Genomic DNA, 17710 nt, shown 5'->3' on the forward strand with positions numbered 1-17710 from the left:
CAGAGACAAACTTTAGAAAAAGCCTATTTATTACACATTACAGCCGTCAATATGGACAGGTGTTAGAAGGAGGCCTGATGTACAAATAAGAGAGGATGCATGTAAGAACAAACACAGCTGGGTGAATAATTAACAAATTTATTTGTACATCTTCACAGAACACTCAGATGACCAGTCAGTCAGTCAGTCAGGGTACAAACCTTTACTCTGTGACCAGCGAGCCAAAAACGAAACACAATATACATTTATAAATAAAAACTCAGGTTATTGTGAGGGTGAACCTGTCCTAGAAACTACAGGGAGCAAACTTAAGGCATTAATTTATAAATATTTGTATGGCTGCCTGTTAGACTACGTAAAAAAAACAACTAAATGTAGCAAGAAGAATATTCATCTTCACCCAATCTCATGCAGGTCGGCTGTGAAAAACAATACATTGGCCCATTGTACATTCATTCATAGTATAGGTTAAAGTTCTGACAGCATGGCATGTTACGGAAATACATTAGTGACGCAATGTAATGTAGTTCAGAGTACTGCATACTGAAAATAACATGACACCACAAACCATTTAGTCCACATTTCCAAAAATTTGGGACATTCCAGAAGCTTAGAAATGGATTACAAATCATCAGCATTGTAATTGATTTCTCTTTGATCCAAGGCAGATTTTTTTTTTCTGCAAATTGAAGAGTTCAAAACCCTTGACATCCGTTGTGTTCGCAGTCCATTTAATGGCTCTTTAAAAACACATTCTGTGTTTAAACAAGGACAGAACTGTGAATTTGACAGTTTTACACAAAGATAAAGAGATGAAAATGTTTCTGCTGTGTTCTTCATGTATCTGTGGTGGACACAAGAACATGAACACCTGGCCATCAGGTGAACAAACAGAAGCAGGAATGGACACCTTCGAATACAGACTCGTCTGACGGTCACTAAAACAGGACACTAGAAGCTTCACAAAGGCAGCATTTACTGCATGGATATTGCACTGAACCGCATTACATTTTCTGGGTGTTCCTGTTATTGTGTCCAGTTTGTCTTGGAATCAGAGCACAGATCAAATGATAGCAGGGACAAAAGTAAGAGATTTCCTTCCTCTCTTAGTTCAACTTTTCAGTATTTCATTGCACACAAATAAGGCTTGACACAGTCGATCAACAAAACTTTTCTACATATTATAATGAACTAGCAGATAAAATCAATTTGTATAATTGTGACACAGTCTTCTGCTGATTGCTGACAGTTGAGCTGGCTTAGCAACAAAAACAGATAAACCCACTTTACCTGATCCTGTAATAGGCAGACTTGTAAATCCGAGCATGTGTTTTTATTGCTGAGCCACATGACCGTTATGAGCGACAAAGCGTGGGTGCCGCTAAAGGCTTTACTTCAGGGAGGAAAAATTAGTGCAGCTGTTACTGCAGAAGTCCTGCATCACTTCAGCATCAAAGCTGGGGATCAGGAGAGTTTTGAAACAAACATGTTTTAGGAAGATGCGACAACTGCCATTTACGGCAGGCTTTGGACGCCATTCTTACAATTTTGAGGTTGAAGATTATGAAATTCTGTGGGAATCGTCACAGCGAATGATCTAAAAAATTTGGCCTCAAGCACACATTCGTCCTTCATTAATTTAAGAAGTAGGACTGTAGGACTGTGGCATCATGAACATTCACTACTGGTATTGAACTAACAAGCCTGAACACAATGCTTCAGCCTTCGGTGCTTACATACAGTACAATACACAAACACACTCGCTCACTCACAATCACTACTAAACAGACACTGCACCCAGCATCTCAGCTCTAAACCAACAAAATACAGCTGTGGTTCCGTTTCATGAAAGTTCAAGTAAAACATATGCAACACATGTATGAAAAAAGTTTCCCCTTCTGAATGTATCCTTTCAAATGATGCAAAAACTTCAGCATTTTTTGTTTTTCTTCTCTGGCACAAACCAGTCAGTGGAAAAAAATTAAAGATTTACAAAACATTTAAAGACACCCTCACCGCAATAGCTAAGTGTCATCACACACAGACACATGGACAAACATAGTGTGGGTTTTCATTGGGGCCTGCCAATGAAGCTCTGCAACCCGTACAGAAAGACAGTTAATGCATGTGGGCACACAAACACACTCACATCATTTGGAGGATACATGAGAAAGGATATATATTAAAGATAACAACACTACAGGTTTGTCACACATGAAGCCTACAATAGAAAAAGAGATTCAACTGCCACTGTACATACATACTGCTTAATGCTGCTTCAAAATGTACATCATACACACTGGTTATGCATCTTGAGAAACATGCATACTAGGCTAACTTTCTGCTTCTTTCTGGACAAAAAGGCATTGAGAACTAAGATTTTTAAGTGCATACTCCAACTTTTTTTTTTTCAGATTCTATCAATGATATGCCTTTCTGCATGATGCAGCTCCAGCATTAGCTTTCACAGGCATCAGTGATGCCTGATTTGGCACGTTAGGAAAATGAAGGAGTAACGGATGACAGAAGCGCTCCTACTGTGTGTTTAATGGCACTGCATCTGACTTTAGAGAAAAAACGTGACTGATGCAAAACGATGAGCGCACGTAAGGTCCATGTTTGCCATTAAGTACATTAATGCTGTGATAATATGACACCACATGTGGGCAGACCACAACTTTGGCTTTTCAATACAATCAACAATTTAACTGGCAAAGTTCAGACTTAACACACAGACTTTCAAGCTCTAGGATCACTAAGAGGATAACCAATCCATCCATCCATTATCTATACACCGCTTAATCCTTATTAGGGTCGTGGGGGGCTGGAGTCTATCCCAGATGACTTAAAGTAAAGGCAGTGGATACCTGGACAGGTCACCAGTCTATCACAGGGATACATATGGAGACTAACAATAACACTAATTTAGAGTTACCAATTAACCTCAGCATGTTTTTGGACTGTGGGAGGAACCCGGAGAAAACCCACGCATGCACAGGGAGAACATGCAGAAAGATCCCAGGCCCACTCTGGGATCTTCTAGCTGTGAGGCGACAGTGCTAACCACTGAGCTACTGTGCAGCCCTGACCTAGCTATATCCACATTCACATGTCTTTCTTGTAAAATACCACGTTCTCTCCTTAGTGAAGCACGCCATATGGGTTTTTCAGTTCAACTGATAAGTTGTTTACTGCCATTTAGGATGTCATGTTTATCTTTTGCTATATACCAAATACATGTAACAAAGTGTAAAAGAGTATTTTCAGATCAAATTTCACCCTCTTTTCTTCCTGACTCATGTTGTATGCAGAAATTAATCATTAATCATATGGCATGATTGTGCCGATCAGATAACCTCACTCTGTTCCAATGTGTGTCAGGTTGTCAAATGTTTACACTAATGTGGCTAAGGCCTGATTTATTTATTTCACAATCATTCTCTGCTCCTTGACCTAACAGTAGAAGTGTAGGAGGTTCAGGTGGAAACCAATCCTATACACGACAGAAGACAAATTAAAGACAAAAACAACATAAACTGCCTTAGTAAAAAGGTTGGGCCACAAGAACAGCTTCAATGCACCTTGGCATTGATTCTCTGTCTCTGCAACTCTACTGGCGAGATGGAACACTACTCCTCCAAAAGGTATTCCCCCGTTTGGTGTTTTGATGTTGGTATAGGGGTTCAGCTGGGTTGCTATCTGGTGACAGAACATGGTAGATCAGGTTTTTCCAATAATTTGTCACCCATCTGAGGCTCTATAAGGCTCTGCGTTTACGAAGCCAGGTCCTCTTTAGATCTATCCAATCAAACTGAAAAGAATTGTTGAAATTGCTCTCTTAACTAAAGCTCGCCCACAGTGCTGCTTCATTAAGATGCTGTAACTTCACTTTCACTGAGGCTGAGGTGTGCAGCATGACTTTAATGGCACCTCACTAAAGAAAGCATGGCTCAAATACTGTCAGGGTTATGGACTCAGTGAAGTGTCTTCTGGATAAAAATTATTTACTGAATGTGTCATAAACACATAATGAGATATATTTTGCGCTCGAGTCAACAGTTTAAAGACATTCTAATGTGAGATAAGCTAAAACCCATCAACATGAAGTCTACCTTTTCCTACAAACTCTGCCTTTAGACTAAATATAGCGATCATGGTTTTCTTACTACAGCTTGCTTAGGCAGAATTTGTGGGGCTTAGCAGTGTGGAGTGTTGTGCTGTGATGCCAAGGCATTTTATCGAGAGGAAGACGTGACATTCCCCTGGACCTCTGCTTGCCAACAAAATAGACAGCCAGAGGCTTAATATAGGTCCCATTATTCATAAAATGTGAGATTGGCACTTTCACCCTTTCCATTTTACATCCCTAAACAAATTATTCTGAGTACGGCTGCAAAATAGCCACAATGAAACAAATTGGGCTGCTGATAAGGCCAAATTAGATGTATAACTTAAAAGGAAACGGAGGCTAAAAAAGCATCAGCAGTGTTAATCTGTTAATATGAGCTAAACAGGGGGAAGTGGTTGCGCTCCTGGCAGTTAGAAAAAGGTGCCAACAGGCAGCACAAATACATGAAATTCCAAAGATATTTACACCAACAATAGCATGTTTCTGAAGAGTTGGGGTTTGCTTTTGTGGAAACTGAAAGAAACTAGATACATAAATAAATTTAAAAAGTCATAATAAATCTGTATATTATTCTGGTAAGTGCTGTTTCTGATGGAGAGGCATCATCACCCTGAAGTTTATGCAAGAGTCTAAAGCTGCACCACCATTTCCCAAAGGTGCAGTGCTGTTTCTTGGAGGCCGTGGGAGACTGTCGAGCTGTGCAAAACAACCCAAAGACTCTTCTGCAGTTTTTGAGCCTTGAAATTTTTCACATGAGGAATTAAAAGGTGGGAAAGCTGACGTCAAATCATCTCTGAAGGGCAACTTTACGGCAAAGATGGTGGAAGACATCATAGAAGCTCCCATACACCAGTAATCCTGTACAGTAAAACAAATTTGAGTAATACTGTTATTACGTCAAACAATTTAGACAGTTCCTTGTGCCCGCTGTCTTCTCAACAGTGATAAGATTTAAACAAAAGTTTCCCAAGCAACTTCTCTCTGGGTGGAGCCACAGTGCAGCTCGAATACAGCAGAAGGGTAGCAAGTTGAACTTACTTTGTGGCTACATTTATACCTTGGCACATATATCTTCTTTATGTTGTTTTGTCCAATCTGTTTTTCCTCTGAGAGCAGCAAAGTATAGGGGTAGAAATTCCTCGGTTTCCCAGTTTGTTCCATTTTGGAAGAAAAAACTGCGGAAGCATAGTAGAAAGGGAGACAAGCATCAGCCAGGTAGGACACATCTTCACAGAGACATAAGGACGATGCTCTCATGTATATAACAAGCAGAGGATAAGTGTGAGGGCATCACCAAGACCACACTAAAAGGCAGATAATGATGTCAAGAAAATGAAGAAAACAACAATGCTGTTGAAAAACATCAAACTTCCATCATCAGTGAGCGGCTTGTGGAGGCAGAGGGAAACTCCATGAAAGACTAAGCTGCATCTGGCTGAGCAAAGCAAATATTCCCACGGTGGGACGGTGGATTTTGTGTGTGTGCGGGAGATCAGTTTAGTGCATGCTGTCTGATTGTGTGGAATATCCAGTCCATCTTGGTGGTCCACCCTCCATGGTGAGCATCATTCATCTGTTTCATAAAGTAGTCCAATGCCTCCTGCACAATGCAGAAGAAGATAAGAGGTACTGAAGATGACAGTTCAGGACTTGTGTAAGTCACAAAACAGTACACAAAATATACAAAATATGATAAGAACAGGACAGATGTGAGGGTAGAGAAAGCCTACTTACCTGCTCACTTTTCTCCAGGGCTAGTGTCTTTCTGATGTATGCAATGTCATCAAATGACTGCAGCTCAGGCATGCCAGAGCCCAGCATCATGGAGAACAGGTTGATGAAGAGGTTGGCGTGCTGCCGAATGGCCAGGTAAGCTTTATAACACATTTCCTGGAACCTGGAGTGAGACAGAGAATGTGATAAAAGCAAATGAAAAAAAATGAACTTTTTATATGATTTGCTTGGTGGCTACAGCACCAAAAATTACATAAGTGTGAGTTGGACAAGATTAGGGGAAATGTGTCAGGGGTAAAATAAGGTGAGGAAAATCGGCTGTGCTGCTTAAAGTAGATGAAAAAAAAAAAAAGAACCCTACCAAACTTAATAAACTGAAACTATTTCTTTTTCATTCCAATGTGTTTTCACAATTAAAAAAACAAAACAAAGTGTGAGTTCTCCAATTTGTCATCACTTAAACCTAGTGTATGAAAAACACAAGAGTTTGATGTGTCAGTCAGTTATCCAACTTATTTCTCAATAGGACAAAAAGAGCACTGTGGTTCAACCAGCCAACAAAGCACAAGAGTGGCAGGTTATGATTTAAAAAATGAGAGACACAATGATTAGAGAAAAGAAGATGCTAAGATGCTGCAGTACCTTTCAAACTCTTTGGTCTTTGCGCATTCTTGCGATCCTTTGCTGATGACAATGAGGAAGTCTTGTGTCAGTACAAAGGGGACTCGCTCTCTCTTGTAGCCAAATTTCTTCTTCTTGTGATCCAGGAAATGGCCAAAATCTATATGAAACAACTGAAGGAGGACAAACAAAGAAAAGCAAAGAAAGTCAAGATTAGGTTACTTTCTTACAAGTCAACCTTCTCTGAAGTTAAATCTATGCACTACAGGACCCACAGGGAAAAAAAGAGGCAATAGCACCAATCCATTTAAATCTGCCTTGGATTGAAACATTATGCAGGTCTATTCATAGGGTGTGCTGTGAATATGTGCATATACGAGTTACCTGTCCATCATCTTTGACCATGATGTTGCTGTTGTGCCTGTCTCCTATCCCGAGGATAAATGTAGCTACACAGTAGCCAGCACAGGACCTTGTAAACAGATCTACAGCCATGTCATACCTGCATAAATGCAAAAATATACACACGTGCCAGGATGGAGTTATTGTCATTTTGCTTTTTAAAAGGAAATTAGAAATTGGTAAATAGTTAAAATTCTATTCTATAAAACACATACACAAACTAACTACAGAAACAAATCAGGATTCCTACAGCTGGAAGCAAACTGCATTTAAGACATTTTTAGTGTTACTCAGAAACTTGCTACTGTAGACTGTCCTGTGTGAAGTGCATGCAGGTGTGTTGAAAAATTTTGGAATCCAGGAGCATTGTATGGAATAAGAATCTTCCTCCCTCATTTGACTTGTAGGATTGGTGTTCTTTCACTGTTTTCAGACACCACAATATCTCTGCTTCCTGTGTAGGCGTACACCTGAATGTTATCTGTTGCTGCTTGTCCTGGGGCTGCTACCAGACATGGGGTGGAGGCGTGGTATTCTAGGATGGTACAGAACTGGGATATACCTGGCATCTGTTGGTTGGTAGCCTCACTGTCTCACTATGCATGTGGAATTCAATTTCTTGATTCTTATCGTGCAGAGTTTGAAAAACTTCTCCACAAAATACACTGCCTTGTATAGGCTACCTGCTGCCAGTTTTAACCACGCACTGAAATTTTGGGTGAATATCCTATTTTCATGGAATTTTTACTGGTGCATGTGCTGTAAGCATTGAGCTACAAGCAAAGTTATGGTTGTTGTTTCACTGTCTGGGTCTGCATGGTGAATCCTTTTTAGAGAAATAACTGTTACTAATTGCTTTGAGACTCTAAATAGTCAAATCAGAAAAAAGAAATGCATAAAATTCTGCTTCCTTTGTCTGCAAATCCTCATTTTTAAAGAGTTCCTAAGGATCTGCAGGAACCCTGATAAATTCCCCAAGACATTCTTTTTAGGATCCCAAAGACACAGGACTCTAATGGACACTCATCTATACTGTCTAATGAAGCTGATGTAGAAATTGTATCAGGAGAGAACTCACATCTCGCCCTTGTTCTTGTCCTTGAGCCACTGATGCAAAGTATTCGAGTTGAACTGCAGGGCTCCTTTCAAACCTCCTTTACACTGAATCTGCATGATGGTGTGGGAGCTGCGAACCACCTCTATGAGACCCACACAGTCTCCTAATGACAGACAGCCATAGGGCAACATCCTGGAGACACACAAGAAGCACCTTTTATCAGCCTCATGCATTTGGACAAGAAGGAGGGCAGGAGAGCCTAAAGATACTGAAGCAGAAAAAACACAGGAGAGAGAGCGGTACCGTAGGTCCAGTCCTTGATTCTGCCAAATATTCTCCATGATTTTAATAATCTGCAACGTCAGCATGTCTTGGCGCAAGTCTACAACACACACATGCACAAGGACAAGAGTTAATTACATCCTGGCATACTTAAAAACAAGCAAACAGACAATATAAGGAGAAATTACTCTTTTATAACACAAATCAGGAAGCTTTTAGATATCGTCACAATCATGAGGTGAGTCAGAGAGACACAAGTTTAAAAAATAGAGCATAAGTTTCATATAATATCCAGTATTTAAGCTTGTCATTCAGGAAAGTATCATAAAAATACTGGGCATTCATACATTCATGGTAAATGCTATGATATTAATGTAAACACGTGTTGATTTGTCCTGATAAGCCGGTTTCTAGCAGGAACAGTATGGGCAGGAGTGTACAGAGGATGGCTTAACAGGCAGTGTGTGTATGTCTGGGTATGTGTGTGTGTGCGTGTGTTACCGTCTCCATTTTTGAAGATTATCTCATTATTCTGAAAGAGCAACTCAGACATGATGTCGGGATTCTCCCAGTTCAACCACAATGGCCTCTTTGCGGATGACATGATCCTACATTCATCTAACCTGTGCACAAATGAAACCTCGAAGTCATGAAACCATTTCAGTGTTTCTTTTTTATTAAACCCAATTTATGCACATCCACACTTCTGCATCCCCACACACACGCTCGTTCTTTATTGCTGCTCACCTCAGGTTTCCCAGTTGATGTGCAGGGTTGAGAGGAGAAGTGAAGTTCTGCAGAGCATCCATGTAGTCTGGTCTCTTCATCTGGTCCACAAGAAACCGCATCTGGACCTCCACAAGAGACACACACAACCACAACATGACAAATGTTTGCACAAAAATGTGTACATGCATATGCATACACATGCACTCACACAGATACCTTCTAAAAGTAACTGGATTGGTGTGTGGACAAATTACACAAGCAAACTAAAAGTATCAATGACCACACACTCAGATGTTCATTCTTTTAATAATACATAAAAAAGAAAAAAACTTAAATGCACTTGAATATTTATGTGCTTTGTCACCATCCTTACCTTCTGCGTCTCATCCTTCTTCTCCTGTTTAAGGATGTCGGTGAGGTTTATGAGCTTCTCCATAGCCTCTACCTGTCTGCTCAGGTGTTTGAGGTACATTCCACAGGCCCTGCAGTAAGCCTCTAACAGCAGTCCAAACCTCTGGCTCACTGTTTTATTGTGCATTTCTGACCTGTGTGGAAGCCACATAGAGAAGGATAAGACAGAGAGTGAGAAGCAGGGAGGCAAGATGAGTTTTTAGTCTTCTGGAAAGACCCAAAGAGAAGAAAGTACATAAATATGAAAAAACAACAGTCTGAAGGGTGACTCACTTGAGATGCCAGAAGAAGAAATGTCCTATCCTTTGATTGGTCAGGGCCTTTTTGAGGAGAAAGCGGGCCAGGGGATTGTCAAGATACTGCTCATATTTTAATACCTTAAACAGGAGGAGAGAGAGAGAAGGTTGGAAGGAAAGAACAAGATGCACAGAGGAGGCTCAGATTAGTCATTTCACACACTGTGATGTCTCCCCACCATGGAGTCTCTGTACACTGAGCACAAAATACAACCTGAGGCATAACAGACAAGAAAGTCTTCAGCAAAAAATGAGCAAGCAAAACAAAAGCTAATTTCCAACAAAGGGGTTCTTGAGGACACTCAGGCTGAAGAAAGTTATTCTACAGTTATCTTGTGAGAATCTCAGATACTCTATATCTTTGTTTTTACAGATCTGTATATTCAATAGGCCAGACTGATTCCACCTACCTGTACAAGCTGGATTAGATACTGGGAGAGTTTATCATCCGTCAGGTATTTGTCAAGGCAGCGTACAGCAAAGTGTCTGACCATGGGGTCTGGATAGTTACAGTCCAGTAGCTCCATGGCCTGCTCAGGACGGATAGATGGCCATTCCTTTAACAGGCAGTACATCTGGAAAAGACACAAATCGAGAACTAGGAGAAAATGCATATCAGTGACAGACTTACTTAAGTGGACTGAAATTTTATTAGGCGATGGAAAACATCCCAATAATCTTAAAAGAAATGTATTTATGCTCTGTACAGTACCCTTGAAAGCTTGTGATTTTGCATGCTACAGCTAAGTAGTTGAAATGGAGTGTAAAAAGTCCATTTGGGCTGCAATTTCACATATAAACAAAAAGGAGGTATGTCCTTGCCATTTATCAGACACAGATCAGATGTAAGTATGTTTAGACAACAAGCATGTATGAAATGTCATGCCATTACCTGTGCTACTTCATCTCTGGAATTCCATTTCACAGCAAGAAGGATCTTGGGGAGGATCTCTGGGATGTTCATGCAGTAGTGCCTGGTCGAGAAAGAAAAAGGGCACATGTGCCACGTGTTGCCCAGCTTCAATCGTAACCAGTTGTTTTTACATATCTACATCCGGCAAGTACATGTAGAGTGTTCAGCACACTGGATTGTGCATTTACTTCTAGCTATATATGAGTCTGAACTGTGAATTTGATGCCATGCTACACAGCGTGGCCATGACATAAAACAGTACATCAAGAGTCATATGGTGAAGCAGTGTGGTGTCGTGTTTGTGGGCAGGGTAATTACCTGTGTCGCCAGAGAAAGTCTTTCTCCTGCTCAGTGATTTCTGACAGAGGGTCCCTGTTACTCAACTGCCTTAGCTGCTCAGTGTCACTCTCTGTCAGGGCGTGATCTCTGGCCACACGATTACTCTGAAACACCACAGAAATGAAACACTGTGAAACACTACATTATTACATAACCAGCATTAAACATCTACATGAAGCAGTCATTACCAAGCTGTTAAGCTGCAGATAAACTCATTATACAATCACAGCAACAGACAAAATAAACAAAAATACAGGTTCATGCCAAGGGCTTTGAGACTGGCTATTTAAAATGAGTCATCACAGAGAAGCTTAGTAGCAGCAGATGTTTATCACATTCAGTACAGCCAGAAAGCATCATTTTCCACATGTAAATAAACTGCAAAAGTGTATTAATGCTTGTAAAACAAAAGAAAGTCTGCAAAGCAAGACAAACTATATTGTAAATTCAGCTGCAGAATAACAAACAGATTGTGAAATGTTTCCAGTAGATCCTGAGACCAAGCCAGATTGCAGCTGGAACACAATGCAGCCAGATGCTGTGCACACTCGTCTTAAGGCTCAGGCGCTTAACAACCCTGACAATGCCCTCTAATCCTGAATTTGAGCTTTCCATTTTTGGTCATCAGTTTGATAAGCCAAGCATTAAATCTGTAGAAAAGTTCTTCTGTCTCCTGCCCAATCATCCTCCTTAACAAAAACAAGTCTGATTTCTGACTGTGCAAATATGATGGTAATTTAGATTTTAATTATGCTTGAGACAGGATCAAGTCTGATATTCTCATCACACCATGAGTTGGGCACTCCTCACATTTGACACACACATCATGAATAACTAAACATATAATTTCACACCATTCACATCCTCTCACATGTCACAGTAACTCCAACCACATGTTGCATTAACACATCAGAAGGCATTGTTCTCATGCCACACAAAATTATTTAGAAATCTGATAAGACAGAACACCATCTACACCAACATGAATAACTGAAGACAGTAACTTACACTAGCACTACTGAGTCAGACAAAAAATGTTGAGGTTACGTCAGGTAATGAAGTTTAAGTTGATCATGAGTTTTACAGTGAACTGTATGTCTGGAAAGATCAAATCACTTACTTATTTACTTTAACAGATTTAACAATTTTCAACTAATGTCAGAAATGGACTGAAAGAATTATATCATTGATTTAGGGTTTCCACTGCGACCACATAGCAAGGGACTGAATGACACGGAGCCATACAGCTGTGGTCCTGCTCAGTGACAGGGCTATCCATGTCCAATCTGTGTTGATCTCCGATCCTATCCTCATCGCCTTAACTGTGCTTGAGACGAGACAGAAATCTGTAAAGTCTGTCTGTACTAAACTCTCAGGACTTTGGTAGCTTCTCCTTAAATGTCTGTAAGTTTGTGGTTGGATTTGAAATTAGTGGAATTTCAGTGGCTTGACTGATCGCAGCTGTTCATGGCACAACTCGTCACAACCAACCTCCAAAAGTGGAAAAACCCCAGCAGACACTGAACTAATCAGTCTGAATGTGCGTTACAAATGTTGTGATGCCACTAATGCTTAGTGCAACCATGCTTTCACTCAAGGCAATGCTGTTTTGCAAATAAACATGGCACACTTAAACACTCTCATGTAATACCGACACCAAAGAGGCAATATCACTTAGCTATCATTACACGTGAGTGGTTGTCTTAAACAACACACATATCAACACTCTGCCAGGTGAGAGGACATAATTAGTGTGAGATGATGTGTTAAGGTATTCATGACGTGTGTGTCAAATGTGAGGAGTGCCCAACTTGTAGTACATGATGTGATGATAATATTATCTGGCTACTATCACAACTAATTTAGCAGATTGTCCCATTAAGCAGTCACTTTTGGGCCCTCACACATCACTGTCAAAATGTCCTTGTCCATACACAAGTCTCACGGACAGCAAATTCAAACATCCTCAATATCATCTTCATCATCACTGAGTAATTGTGTACTTGATATATGTTAAAGAAAAAAATATTTGAGCTCTGTTACTTGAAAAAATAAAATGGTTATTTTTAGTGAAAATTTGAAGGTGGAGATATATAATGTCTCTTAGTGCTGTAACTAAGGTGCTCGTCCTTGCTGCTTGATTTCACACTGTCATCCACCTGCCACAAACAGAACATTGTAATGTTCTCCACACAAACACACCCCTTACATTCCTATCCTCATGCAACGTCAAACCAGCAAGCTCCACACTAGTCTCTGAGATGTCAATTTAAGAGGCATGTACAGATATAAAACTGTGAAAACACAGGGTGGTGGGGTTACCATGATGTAGTTTCAGTGTCTAAGTTTAAAAACACAGAAGTACAATGTTAAAAATCTAATATTAAATTAACTTAGAATGATGTCTTTGGGGTTATTTTTTTACACTGTATATTGCTGAAGGACCTCATCTCACACTCTGTTTAAAACGCTCTGTTTTAGCTCGTGTTCTGTTTAGGTTCACCACCACAAATGCTCAGTCTACTCTCATTGGTCAGCTGGACAATGTTGGTTACAAACTATTAGTCCAGATTCTCTGAGGACACAGGAACTAAAAGCAGTTGGCTGGTAACAAAACTCCAGAGGTCAACTGCACATGTAGGAAACAGAACTGAACAGAGAACAATACAATTCATGCAATGGCATCTCTCAACATTACAGCTATGACATAGCTCAGGCCTGTGGCCACTCAATCAAAGCTAATGGTTACATTAACCACACTAGCTGCACAAAGTGCAAACACAAAGTATCAGTATTATAATTGGGTATTCTTATTATTGTGGGGACATTGCCATTAAAGTCAAAAGTAATATAATTAGTCTTAAGTTGCTCAGATGTTGGGAGTGCAGGTGATGAAGTGTAATCCAAGTCACAAATCATGGGCCAGAGTCAAAGACTTGACCGTGTTCAAATGTTAAAGATCTTCAAAAAAATCACCCAGAGAAGTCAGCATTCGGAGGCAGCAGGATTTATCGTCAACATAAATCCATTAGTAGTTCGTAGCAGTGATTAACACCCCAAGAAGAACCAAAGATACTGAGCTGTGCATCGTCTTTTATGCTGTGAGAGTTGGTCATATCGGATGATAGGAGTGACAGTTTTGACACCATTATACTTTTCTAAATCGGTCAGATCATGACATCAGGTTATCATATTTCAACCCTAGATCTATCCCTACAGAGGACATGAACACTAGGTTATCAGTAGGATGTGTTATACAGAGAACATGTCCAGACATGTTCCAACTTTTTGCTCCACATCTTACCCTTATTATATTGTGATACATTTCATGCATATTGTACCTTTATGTATTGTTATGTTTCTAATATATTTTAAAAGTTATAATACCTTAAGTTTACACCATTATGTTTTGAGTACAACACATATAATTTTCTACAAAGCATGTGATTTGTCTTCACACCAAAGTTACAGGTTATACTTTGTGACCTTCGGCTGTGTGTGTGTGTGTCCTCCATAGATACACACCATACCATCAAAACATACTAGAATATTCATCATTATGTATTTTATACATATATTTTAACTCTATTCTTCAGTTTAACAGCATTTACAGCATTTGCCCTAATTATATCACCTTTTACTTTTAACACATCATACCCAAAGAATATTACACTACAAATGATGACGTTTGTACTTGCTGCTTCAGCCAACAACAGAAGATTTGGTGTGCTGAGACATTTTAGAGTCAGCAAAAGTGGTACTAGCAAGGAAACAATTGCAGATTGTGGGAGAGCTGCTAATTCTCTGTTTGAATCTAAGTGGGGGGACATGCAAATGTGGTAAATGATGACAATAATAGAAGAAAAGCTTAAAATTAAAACACAGCACTTCAAGCAGGTAAGGATCAGTGTTATCTGTGGTAGAGAATGACTTCCTTTAGCGAGGAGTTTGAGCTTTGTAAATTCGCACACCTTTTACATGCACAAAAAAGCTATAGCATAATACAGATAAGGGGAACACCCCAAAAGTAGAATAAGGGCCGTTTAGGAATTGTAGCTTAAATTACCTGTCCTGAGAGGTTGTAGTTAAACCCCAGCTCCCTTGAGATAGTCCAGTTTGCATGATCTTCCACTGAGTTCATGTCTGGGTATTTGACTGGACTACTAAAATGGTCAAACTCCAGCTCCAGACATGGCGTTTCCTGGATAATATAGAATCATCAATATTATCAGATTTCTAAAAGGCTATAATTTACACAGTTAAACTCACAATTAAATGTGAAAACCTGTCACCTTCTTATGCTCCATTTTTTGTACAGTAATGTGAAAAATTGTATTTTGTTTTTTAGTTGTCTTGTTTACACAACACAATGTTAAATTTAAATACCTTATTGGGGTTAGATCCAGTGACTCCTATGGGGTTGAGCAGGTCTTCCAGGCCGTGAGGAACGGGCCAGAGGTTAAGAGCCATCTTGTTGGCCACCAGAGTGTGAGTATAATCAAACAAGTTGATATTACCCCAAGCTAGCGGACAGTGCTCCTGGGAAACAGAATAGACACAAACACAGAATAAATAAGTTTGATTATTTCACAGACTCTAAATGAGAAAATATACTTTAAAGTCATATTAAGGTTTTCTCACTTGTGCCATGAAGATGCAACACAGACTTATGTTAACATCAAAAAAGGTTAATGCAATACTCAAATAACTAGAAAAGCACTCAGAGAGCGCAGTACTCCGCCAAGGCTGCTCAGTTGACGTATCATTTCCGACGGATGAAATATTTAATAAAAAAATGACCTTGTGCTGAGCACAGGCACATGTTTTGCATGTGCACGTTATGTATGGATACCGAACTGCGTGTAAATCAGTCTTACAAAGGTCTGTTGACCAGTTCATCACTTTTGGCATGCCTTTGTTTTGCTAGTGTTAAAATAACTGTTCTCTCCATGCTTATATTTTGAAGGTGTATTTTTAATGTTACGGGCTTTTATTTTGTCACCATTCCAGTGGCACAGGAAGTGTTTATCTAAGAAGTGGTTTCTTGACATGACGAAGACGCTGCCGAAAAGTCCGAAAATTCACATAAAGAGGAACGAAATCAGTTCCACGCTGTTGCTGTCTAGCAAAGGATGTGTATAAACTTAGAAGCACCTAGCTGCAATGGGGACAAGCTCTTGTGAAGGACAGAAAGGTGAATTTGTGTTCAAAATAAGGCTGATGACTGAACATAAATAAAGGCTGTGTGAAACATCAGGAGCTTCACCATTGTCTGGCTGGGGTTTGCTACATTGCGTGACCTAAATATGTAGCGGGCGGCAGGAATTGATGGGACTCAGAAACACCCCACAATTTAATCATTTGTTCCTTGTATGATTTCCAAATGATAAGTCACAGTCAATTTGTAGTAGGATGCAATCATGTGATCGTCAGCAGGTAACTGACACAGTGTTCATGTCATGGTTACAGCGATGCCGTACCGGCAGCTATATCTCACAATGGGAAATCCTTAAAGCGGAGGATCCAGACTATAAGCCACATCACTGTGAAAATTTAATCGGGTGATCCTTGTGTAATTTCTGACTTCCCCTGAAAATTTCATCCAAATCCATTAGTCTGTTTTTGAGTAATGTTTCACACACACAGACAGACAAACAGACAGATTCACAGACAAACGTACGCCAATCGTCACATAACTCCGCCGTTCCTTGGCGGAGTAATAAGAAGCAATACATGTTTTTGTAAAGCAAATTCAACGGAGCTCAGACACCATATTCACAAGCAAGGTTATTGACAACCAAACACAATCTCAGATTTCCCTGCTTTTCATATGTTCAGATACTTAATTTGTCTCATACTGTTGAAACTCTGTATGAGTTGGAGATATTGTTTGGTTTCCCATTTGAAAAGTTATGTTTTACTCTTGGTTAGACAGACAGAGGAGATACTCATTGGTGAATGCCATGTATGCACCTTCACTGTGCTAGTTTGCAGTCTGTTGATATCTTGTACACATGGTCTTTTACAAGGTTTTAAAGATTTTTGAGGATTGTAAAAGGTTTTATTGTGTTGTTTTGTTTTCAGTAACAGCTAACCATTTCTAATCCATTTTAGTGAGGACTAAAGCAATTTATCAAACATTAAATAAGTTGCCCACTTTATAACTACAATACACTACACACCCTGACAGACTAAATGTGTGTACTTCAATGCTTTTTTGTGGTGCTATGGATTCATGATCCTCAGTCTTCATTTTCATGGCAGAATACAAATCTATTTAACTGTGCAACTGTTTAACTTTAAAGAAAACTTTTAAACCCACACAAAGGCAACAAAAATGTAGATAACATCTTGATCGTCACAGTGAGTTTTCACTAAAGGTCAGCAATGGAACCAGGTGACAAACACCAAGACAGCAGCAGACAGAGTTACATGAGGACAGCCAGTCAAAACGCACCTATTTATAGTGAGTGCTGGAACAAAGGGCTGCTGTAGAAAAGTGTTTATCTTTAATTCAGGTGGGGCATGAAAGAGCATCCGCTAACCTGACCTCAACCTAGCATGGCACAGCAGGAGACAGGACTCACCCCAGGTGTCTGTTACAATATCCATGTCTGGCATTCATTGATACACTCCACACTCACACACACCTCTGTCGTCCAGCTTTTCCACCAAAAGGAGATGGAAGAAAAATGAACCGTGTACCACATGCTGTGAGTTTTTAGTTCTAAAAATTTAACAATAGTTTGAGGGACAACAATTAACGATTACTTCACAAAATGCCCTCAATGCAGCTT

At 39.8% G+C, this 17710-nt stretch overlaps 1 protein-coding gene across 3 annotated transcripts in view; it reads right to left on the bottom strand.

Annotated features, from left to right (window-relative positions):
• Positions 1-124: 124 nt before the first annotated feature.
• Positions 125-17710, bottom strand: part of LOC111588464 (phosphatidylinositol 4,5-bisphosphate 3-kinase catalytic subunit alpha isoform-like) — a 30365-nt gene continuing 12779 nt past the window's right edge. Inside the window, exons 12-27 of one of the 3 annotated variants that reach the window (XR_008603782.1) lie at positions 15300-15452; positions 14980-15114; positions 10893-11017; positions 10554-10635; positions 10072-10236; positions 9639-9742; positions 9328-9499; positions 8973-9079; positions 8727-8848; positions 8247-8325; positions 7965-8135; positions 6869-6986; positions 6506-6657; positions 5864-6026; positions 5168-5729; positions 125-4987 (exon numbers count right to left, since the gene is read on the bottom strand). Coding sequence is in view for 2 of the 3 variants with exons in the window: in XM_023298870.3 (XP_023154638.2) it covers positions 5622-5729; positions 5864-6026; positions 6506-6657; positions 6869-6986; positions 7965-8135; positions 8247-8325; positions 8727-8848; positions 8973-9079; positions 9328-9499; positions 9639-9742; positions 10072-10236; positions 10554-10635; positions 10893-11017; positions 14980-15114; positions 15300-15452 (1956 nt within the window). In the remaining variant the exon portion in view is untranslated. Of the gene's footprint in view, positions 5730-5863; positions 6027-6505; positions 6658-6868; positions 6987-7964; positions 8136-8246; positions 8326-8726; positions 8849-8972; positions 9080-9327; positions 9500-9638; positions 9743-10071; positions 10237-10553; positions 10636-10892; positions 11018-14979; positions 15115-15299; positions 15453-17710 lie in introns of all 3 variants that reach the window. The other 2 variants (XM_035943168.2, XM_023298870.3) reach the window with 2 other exon arrangements.

Source organism: Amphiprion ocellaris, chromosome 2, assembly GCF_022539595.1.
Source record: "Amphiprion ocellaris isolate individual 3 ecotype Okinawa chromosome 2, ASM2253959v1, whole genome shotgun sequence".
NCBI lineage: Eukaryota > Metazoa > Chordata > Actinopteri > Pomacentridae > Amphiprion > Amphiprion ocellaris.